Raw genomic sequence first — 10,000 nt, 5'->3', positions numbered from 1 at the left:
GGGATCCAATTTACAACCCATAGAGGCAACTCACATGGCTCAGTGACACTAGCATTATTGGGTTTTAGGAAGACATTCAGAGCTGCTTACATCACGCTACAGCACAGCATTTTTCTGAAAAGAAATAGATTTAGTATGGAGGCTAATGTTATAGATCTGTTTAAACGTGTGTATATAATAGTCTACCAGATAATAGGATGTCATAATTGTATTTAGTGTAATCTAACCTAAGTATTGTGTATTTAATGTAGACATATTTTTATATGCGCAACATTAAATGAGCAGTGCCTGGGGGAATGGAGAGAGCCCTATGTTGCAATGTATAATATTAAATTAATCTATTTTGCAAGCAGGGGAGTCTGGATTGATGCCCGTGTTAGCTGCTTGTTTCATTGAGCATCTTATCTCTGAATATTCAATATAGTTTCAGATTCCGGTTGTAGGCATCAAGTATGGTAGAAAGTTGTGCAGATTTTTCTTAAAACTGAGTGGTTAGTAACTATAATACAACGCTGGTCAAGTATGCTGCAATATTGTTATTGTATATAGCACCGTTATATTTGAGAATAACGGTAAACACACACATACAAAACAGAATAGAACAGTAGCAACAAAAGATAAAGCAGTCATGTTTGGTAGAGTTTACAATCTAATATAAACCTGGATTGAAAAAAAGCATAACCCTAGTTCTGATATATATTTTACACAATATATATTTTAGGATACAACATTCACTCATCACTCAAAGGCTCAAAATGTACCTACCATGTAGCTCTTTTTTTGTTGGCGCTTGCGCTATTGGCAACATTTAGAGAAAACCTTGAAAGTTAGGAGCCGACTATGAATTCAGAGGAGTATAAGCTACTTGACTTCTGTGATTTGTGCAGCTCTGCTTTAAGGTAACAGATAACTGGGTGATATGGTACTGATACAATAGTTGTTATTTAAGGGAGTAATTAAAGCATTCAATATTAGCTAACAGTTTATCGTAGTGATTAAAGCAAAATAAGAGCAAAGAAGAGGCACCGAGTGCGTGTGTGTGTGTATGTGTACGTGTATGTGTGTCAAGAAACCTTCATCAACATCTAAATTCACATACCGTTCACAACATTTACAACAGTGATCTGAGCTGGAGTGATACCTGCAGATACAATATTTGCAGCTTTATAATAACAGAGGGTAATCATACTATTCAAAATGGTTTAACACACTTGGTACATGTCTGAGCTCCTCTATGGCAGCCATAAAGCTACACCCCACTTTTAACAAAGATGTTACCACAAGATACAAAGGGGCACACACTGGAACTGGGGTGCCTAATGACATAACGTTGGAACAGTATATGTTAAGAGTGCTACAATTTCATAGTTATATAGGTGCAAAGTCATGAAAGCAGAAATCTTCAGCATCCGACCTTCGGTATAAAATATTTTTTTTCTTTATTCACAAAGCAAGAAAATGCATCACAAGCCAATGTTTCAGGACTGTGCAGGATCCATTTCTCAAGGCAAAGTGATCATGATTTTGCTGTCAAAAGGGATCTTATGTGGTCCCAAATCTTGGCAAGTGATGCCTGTTTTCCCTTGTGAATAAAGAAAACAATTATTTTATTCTGAAGGTGTGCCACTGAAGACTTCTTCTTTCTGGTGGATGGCGCCACCATCATGTGGTGACGCCAACCAACAGTTCACTAAAGCACCCAGCAAAATAAATGTTGTTAAGCCTGTATGGTATGCGACAGACACAACATCCTTATAGGTGCAAAGACACAACTGCATTATGTCCAATTATGTTGACGCGGTTTGGATTGCCATAGGGACTGCACCTTCTATCACACCAAAACTCTGAACCTGATGTCTCTAATGTTTTAATTTCAAATATATATTATAAAATGCAGACAAAACATGGTGAATTTATGAACATGTCTCTTGTTTTCTTTGGTATAAATAACAGGAAAAAAGCATGGTAGGGATAAGTGTACCCGAAAATACTTTTATAGAGCTGTGTCAGCAGAAGAGCCCTGTTGTTTGCCCTCCACCCCATAAAAAACAATCTACAAATACAACTGTATACGCACCAAACTTTAAAAAGAAAACTTAAATGATGTTTTATGACGTCCAAGAGACTCCTGACCCAATTAGGTCATGTCTAAGTTTTACTTTATTAGATCCCTAAACACTTTACAGCCATGCCAATAATAATCACCACTGGTTACAACAGGATTATCATAACGTAGCGTACATGCCTACAGGAAAACCCAGGCAGTGCTGACAGAGCACAGCATGATGGCTCAATGATCCAAAATGGTAGTAATTGCTTTCCTTGTCTTTATTTCTTCTCAAGCATGCCAGAGAAAGCATATTTGTCCAAAGAAATAAAAGGAAAATCAAGCATATCTCGTTCAAACGATATTCGACAATTCAAACAAAATCAACCATAACCAAAGCTACATGAACATAACAATATATAGAAAGGGTATGTGGCATTGCCAACACGAAACCTTAAAAGGGAAAGTTATACTAGTTATTATGTTATCCCACAATGCAGTAAGCTGCCTTTCATTTACTGTTTTCTCTGCTAGTAGGCTCTGTACACCAATAGTTGCAAATATACGTACAGCTGTAAGGGCTGGGAAATCGCTAGGTGACGATGGAAATTTAATGAATACAAATAGGGTACCTCATTTTTGGGGTTTTTGTTTTCAACAGATTGTAACAAAATGAAATATGAGCAATATGAAAGAAAACGCAGACAGATAATGAAGAAACGTGTGCACCCAATTCTTTCACAAGTCTGTTTAACTTTCCGTTTTAGAATATCCTGTGAAAAATAGGGCTGCCATTGTTAACTTCCTTGTTAATATATCAGTTGCCTGACTGTCTCTGCCTTTAATACTTTCTGAGTAACTGACCAAGACCAAACATGCAAATTAGGAACGTCAGAGTGATGTCAAACCTATTACATTATTTAAGGCAAATAAAACTGGATAAAGTGCCATAAAAATAAACCATGAAATGTCTATAAAGCAATAAAAGGTATGTAAACCCTAACAACAAACTTCTCGTATTTGCTCCCTTTTGGTCTGTTAGATATGTAATTGAAAGCAATTTGTTACAAGATTTTGATAAGTGCCAAAAAATACCTATTGATTCTGCCAAAAATCTAGAGAGTTTTTTTTTTTAAATCCTGTGATCTCGAGCAGTGCTGTTATCAGTTAGCATTGTTTTAAGTTATCTCTGTAAACTAATGAACACCTTCCCATAAGTTATGGGGAAAAGGAGAGGGGAAGGAGTTCTGTAGTCCTGTACTAGGGTGATAGTGGTACTCCTCCATACAGTGCGGAGAGTGAGCTTGTCACCCTAGGACAGTTGACACTACTACAAGGTGAAAATAAAATTTAAAAAATCCTGAAAAAAAGAAAAGTAATGTCTTCACCACATCTTAGGACTCTAATATATTACATTTTTATTCTTAGCTTTAGACTCAGTTCAATACAGGAACTGACAAATGGCATTTCCATCACTTGCACACCTACTCCAAACATCACTGCATTCAATAAAATCAGTCAAGGATAGGCACAGATGGGCAAATGATTCAAGACAGACAAGTAGCCTGCATTTACAGAATCTACGGCTAGATCCTTCGGCTCACTTCGGCTGCCAGAGCCCTTCAGTTCAGTCGAACCGAAAGGCTGCTGTACGGGCTATTCACAGCAGCAGCCGAAGGCAGGCAAATGGCTCACCTGAGCATATATACGCATTTGCTTTGGCTCGGCTGAGCCATAGTCACAGCTGCAGCGGGGAGAATAGTCTGCCAAAGCACACTGTTTTCCCCGCAAATGACAACAACTGGGCAGAGCCAGCTGTGATGTCACGGCTGGCTCTGCTCAGTTGTTGTCATTCAATGACAGCCCAGCGTCCTCAGGTTATTTGAGGACACTGTGCTGTCACTGAATGACAACAATGGGCAGAACCGGCCGTGACATCACGGCGGACTCCGCCTATTTGTTTTGATTCGGCTGGTTCGGGATGTGACAGGTGCCGACAAATGTAAACAAATGTAAACAGGTGATGTCACCGCTAGCTCCGTCCAATTTTTTTATATTTTGTTGGCATCTGTCAGATTGTCATTTTGCGGCAGGAGTTCATCGCGTGCAGATGGGTCGGTGGGCAGCGTTTTTTTTTAAATTTCAACAAGTCGTCGTCATCGTCCTGGACAAGGCTGGACGTCGTGATTGACCTTAGGATTACGTAGCTGGATCAATTTTTATTTTTTTAAATAAAGGAATTGTCCAAAAAAAAAACTCATTGTTGTGGGCTCTTTATTTTAATTTTAAATTTAACCCTTTAGAGAATAGGTAGGAGGACCCCATTCTGGGTTTTTCTTTTTTCTTAAAAAATGTTTTCTTTTTTTTTAACATTTATTTACATAATTTTTTATAATTTGTTTTCTTTTCTTTCATTTTTTTATTCTGCTCGCTACCTCGGAGGTAGTGAGCAGAATTGCTGAGCTGAATGCCGAATCCAGATGTTGGATCGGCTGAGTGGAACGGCTTCTTCCCTTGCAGAGCATGTTCAGGCTCAGTTCATTTTGGCTCGGTTATTCACTCGGCTGCCTTCGGTAGCTTAGTGAATAACCCCCTTATAAATATCTTTAATTGAATCTATTTTCCTAGTTATAACAACTAATTTATAGAATACTCTAGGTGGGTACAAATGCTCCACTTTTTTAATGAATTTGATATAAAAAGCTACACTAAAAAGCAACTGACCTTTTACTAATACCAGCCAACCCTAATCCTTGACAAATGCTTACCATTCTTGACTTCTATGGGTCAAATTATAATTCATACTACAGAAAGCAAATTGGAATGTACCAAAACTATGTCAGCAAAATATCTAAAATGAATGCACAACAGCCAAAACAATCCATAGATTCCAATCACAGTTGGGTTTATGAAATTGAAATCAGTAAAATATGCATTCTATTGGTTGTTATGGGCTTATTTATATGTACATGGTTCTTTTTCTGGAGAGAAAAAAAAAGGTTTTTTATAGGGTCCCAAAAACAGCATCAATCAGTAGCAATATAACATACCAAAAACTGTTAAAGATATTCAATTGCAAACCAAACATAGTAGAGAAGATAGAGTAATAGAGTAGAGTGTTGTATTAGCCACATAAATATGCAGTTCACCCAACGTGCACAGATCATCTTTTTTTAATAAGATTTGCATTGGTTGCCTTAACTTCATCAAGATGCCCTTTCCTACGTCACCATAAAACATCTGGTGGGACAGATCTTTTCTAGAACTGGTATCAACCCACACTATATATAAAGTGACCCCACACTATTCTATATGCTTGCATGATTTAATTATACCATTTCTTATTATATTCTACCAACTGAAAGTTAATTTCAAGACACAATGCCACTATGTAACTATCCAGCCAACATGTATAGGTAATCAAATTAAAATAAAACTGAAGCAAACTTTTTTTAGTTTTGGATAGAAGGGAGCATTATAACCTGCCAGCTTTTTTGCCATTTGTTTCCCATCGGGGAGTAATTCCTTCACTTCCTGCCCTATGGCCACAACAGGAAGTGAGCGGAAATCCCTCCAAATGTAAAGAAATTCCTGGTGGTTAGCAGGGTCACCAGAACTAGTGCCCCATTGGAAGATTTCCCATCTATTCCTTACTCAAACAAACTTAACATTTGTGATTTTCTTTTACTTCTACTTTCAGTGATAACAGTCACCAGGTCTAATAAAGAGGGTGAATTTCCCTGACGGGAACACGAAAGCTATTGAAACCTGACAACCTGATTAGGACAGTGTTCTAATCCCTCACCACTCTATCCAAGACTAAAAACAAAGCTTTGTCTTCAGTTGCTCTTTAACTAATGATATCCAATAAACACTGCAACTATGTTAAGATCTGTCCATCCACTAGAGCCAGGGTTCGTACAGGTGCCCTCGTGGTCAACAGAAAAGATGCTTGCTGCAGGTTCTAAAACAAAACCACTTCTTTTTCTGCATGGTCTAACTTTCAAACTTCTATGTCACATATTGACATCCTAGTACAGACACTATTATTAGACACGTGTATAAGACAGAGAGCAAGCATTCTACTGTTCTGTTTGCGACTGGTAAACAATAGCTAGCTATACTGTACATGCAGTATACACTAAGCATGTATATCATAGCAAAGTGGGCAGACAAATAGGTACATTCAAAAGCCATTTTGGTTGCCCTGATCTTTAACAGTATTTTTAGTAAGAGCAATAAAATGTCATTATTAAATACAGCTTCATTTTTTAGTTACTTTGTATTCTTGAAACCTTCTCTATGTTTGAAGAAGGCACAAAAAACAATTAAAGGAGAACTATGGGGTCAGTGTTTTTCCCCATAGTTCTCCTTAGGGTAACGGGAGGACACAAACTAGCGTCCTCCCGTTACCCTAAGCTCAGTATACCGCGAGCTACAGCTCGCGGTATACTGAGACGCCGCACCTGGAGCGGATCCCGACGTAGATGACGGGATCCGCCCAGCTGCATGAGTGACAGCTGGCTCTGCCTATCTAGAGGCAGAGCCAGCTGTACCCGCCCCCTCCCCCGTCCGTTCCGCCAGTCAGCGCTAGCAGATCGGAGCGGGGAGAAGGGAATCCAGCCCCTCCCCCTGTCACGGCAGAGAGCCGTGACAGGATCGAGAGGTGAGGGAACCTGGTATGTGTTCGCTCACCTCCCGATCTACTGAGCCGACCTGTGACAGTCTCATTGTCACAGGTCGGCTTAGAACTATGAGGTGAGTGGAAATCACTCATCTCATAGTTCTCCTTTAATAGCTTTTTGTTTTTGTTGTTGTTACTATTACTATTATTAGTATTGTTATTGTGCAGCACTAAATGACAATTATTTTATTTGATCTGACTTCTCTAAACTGACTACAACTTTGGTTGTCAGGGTTTATATTATATTATATAGCATTACTGCGTTTTGCACATGATCTGTCTAATATATTAATACTGGCAGAATTGCAAATACAGTCAAATCAAAATGTTCCATACTTACGATGCTTTCTTTCTGCATCCTCTGTCTGGCCTGTAACTGTATATTATAATCTTCATCCTCTCTTTTCATACGCTGTGTGTACAATTCTGTTTCTTCGAACAGCTGTGCAGATGTATCTTTTGCATTGTTTAGCGTCAACTCTTGTAGATTATAATTTTGCCTATAAAAACGCAAAAAGTTATTAATAAAAATGCAAAAGTGTTATTAAAAATGTTTACCAGCATCTTTTATGAATTTATTTGATGAAAAAACACAAATACTAATCTAGATAATAATATAAGCAAAACAAGTGTCAAAAATATAAATAGTTAAAGGAGAACTATGAGGTGAGTTATTGCCACTCATCCTCATAGTTAGAGTCGACATGTGACAAAGAAGCTGTCACAGGTCGGCTCTATTGATCGAGAAGTGAGCGAACACATACCGTCGCTCGCTCACTTTCTGATCATCTCCCTGGAGAGAGCCGTGACTGTCAGTCACGGCTCCCCCCAGGGATTCCCCCCTCCTCTTTCCAGCGCTGAGTGGAGGAATGAACAGGGGGAGGGGGCGGGCACAGCTGGCTATGACTCTAGATAGGCAGAGCCAGCTGTCATTTACGCCCTGGGTGGATCTCTGCATTATTGTCGGGATCCGTCCCAGCTGTGGCGCTCTCAGTATATCGCGGGCAATAGGCCCTGAGCTTTGGGTCACGGGAGGAGGTTAGTATATGTCTTTTCTGAAATTACTCCACACGAACCTCCAGAATTTTTCAGTGGAATGGTGCACTCTGTAAAACTGCCATATAAAAGTAAATTCAAGCTGGCTACTGTAGGGGTATGTTTTAATTTTTTATTTAATGTGCTTTACAACTTGTATGTCCTTCTATTGCAAACTAGCTTTTCTGTCGTAGGGACTGATATGAATGATTCTTTACCCCTAATGTTAGGTCATCCCTTACCAGACTTAGGAACTATGTCTGATGTGCATGCATCGTTATTTCTACTTCTGTCCATTATTGTTATTATTATTATACAGGATTTACAGAACACCAACAGTTTGTGCAGCGCTTTACAAAATTGAGGGAGACGGTACAAATACAATACAATTTCAATACAGGAGGGTCCTGCTTGGACAATCTAGTAGGAAAGGCAGGTGATACAAAAGGTAATAATTGTGTGGATGAGCTGATGGAAGAAGTAAAAGGATAGGTAACATGTTGAGGTGGGATAGGCTTCCCTGAAGAGATGAGTTCAAGGATTACCTAAAGCTGGACACAGTAGGATAAAAGCAGACATATTGGGGTAGGGAGTTTCAGAGGATGGCAGAGACTCTAGAGAAGTCCTGAAGGTGAGCATGGAGGGAGGTGACGAGGTAGCTAGTGAGCAGAGGTCTTCAGAAAAGCGGAGAGGACTGTCTGGGTTATATTTTGAGAGGAGGTTGGTGATGTAGTTTGGGACAAACTTGTAGATGGCATTGTATGTTAGTGTCAGTATTTTTAATTGTATTTATTGGGCAAGTGGAAGCCAGTGGAGAGCTTGGCAGAGAGGGACAGTGAACACTGAATGATTGGGTTGGTAAGGTGACTCTAGCAGCAACAATAATGATAGACTGAAGGGAAAAAATCCTGTTTAGTAGACCAACAAGGAAGGAGTTAGTCGAGGTGAGAATTAGAAGCTTTGTGGTGTCATTTGTTTAAAAAAAAGGCACATTTTGGAAATGTGGTGGCAGTTCAGTTGGCAAGATAGTGATTGGATGTGGGGCTGAAAGGAGAGGTCAGAATCAAGGAATACACCAAGAAATCCTGGTGTGAGGGGAGCGGCTGATTATGATGGAGAAGTCAGGGGAGGGGGACACAGAGAGGAGGACATATTAAAAATTGTTTTGAATTTGAGGAAGTGGTGTAACATCCATGATAATAAGTCAGTAAGTAGATTAGTGATGTGTGAGGAGACTCAATGGGTGAGCTGAGGAGTGGAGAGATAGATTTGGTGTCGTCAGTAGAGATGGTACTGGACGCCATGAGAGTTTATCAACTGTCCCAGGGAGTAGGTGTAAATAGAGAACAGAAGTGGCCCAAGGACGGAGTCTTGGGGACCCCCATGGAAAGAGGAAGGAGAGAAGAAGGTAGAGTTGAAGGCGACACTGAAGGTACAATTAGATAGGCAGGGGGTAAACGTTGAGAACGTTGAGAGAGCAGTGTCTTGGAGGCAAATGGAGTTTATTGAGGAGGGGCAGGTGGAGTAGTGGCCATTGGTTTTAGCAGCTAGTAAATCATAAGTAAGTTTTAGGAGGGAAGTTTCTGTGTAGTGTTGCAGATGAAAGCCAGATTGAAAGTGGTCAGGGAGGTTGTTAGCGGTAAGGTGACAGCTCAGGTGGTTGAAGACTAGGCATTCAAGAAGTCATTCAAGAAGTTTGGAGGTAAACAGCAGAAAGGAAATGGGTCTTAAGTTGTACAGAATGGGGAACAAAGTGGATGGGAACAGAGTAGGGAGTTAAAGGTAAAAAAGTGTTAATGAGAACTGGATGAGATGGTGTTAATGAGGGTGATGAAGTAGGTCTGTTTGGTTTTATGGAGGCAGGTACTGTATTTTTTGGAAAGGACCTCCACGGTAGTTTTCTCAGAGATACTGCCGGTGACAAGAGCCACTCCGGACAGACAGCGCGAGTTGAGGGAGCTTAATAAGTGGCTCCGGAGCTGGTGTCAGAAGGAAGGTTTTGGTTTCCTGGAGAACTGGGCTGACTTCGCAGTCGGCTATCGGCTCTTCAGCCGAGACGGGCTGCATCTTAATGGGAAAGGTGCAGCATTCCTGGGAGGGAAAATGGTAGAAAGACTGGAGGAGCTTTTAAACTAGAAAGTGGGGGGGAGGGTATAAAAATAAAATTACTTAAACTAAACGTTGATAATTTAATCATAGATAAAAATAACACAGAAAGTAGTAAAAAAGGAGTT

At 39.9% G+C, this 10,000-nt stretch overlaps 1 protein-coding gene across 1 annotated transcript in view; it reads right to left on the bottom strand.

Moving 5' to 3' along the window:
* Positions 1-10,000, bottom strand: part of LOC108786077 (coiled-coil domain-containing protein 178-like) — a 128,324-nt gene that overhangs the window by 66,538 nt on the left and 51,786 nt on the right. Inside the window, exon 13 of the mRNA XM_018555296.1 lies at positions 7,072-7,231. Within this exon, the coding sequence (XP_018410798.1) occupies positions 7,072-7,231 (160 nt within the window). The remainder of the gene's footprint in view (positions 1-7,071; positions 7,232-10,000) is intronic.

The sequence above is a fragment of the Nanorana parkeri genome, unplaced genomic scaffold, assembly GCF_000935625.1.
Source record: "Nanorana parkeri isolate BGI_ZX_2015 unplaced genomic scaffold, ASM93562v1 scaffold191, whole genome shotgun sequence".
NCBI classification, from domain to species: Eukaryota; Metazoa; Chordata; class Amphibia; order Anura; family Dicroglossidae; genus Nanorana; species Nanorana parkeri.
This window is presented reverse-complemented; position numbering and strand designations above follow the sequence as displayed.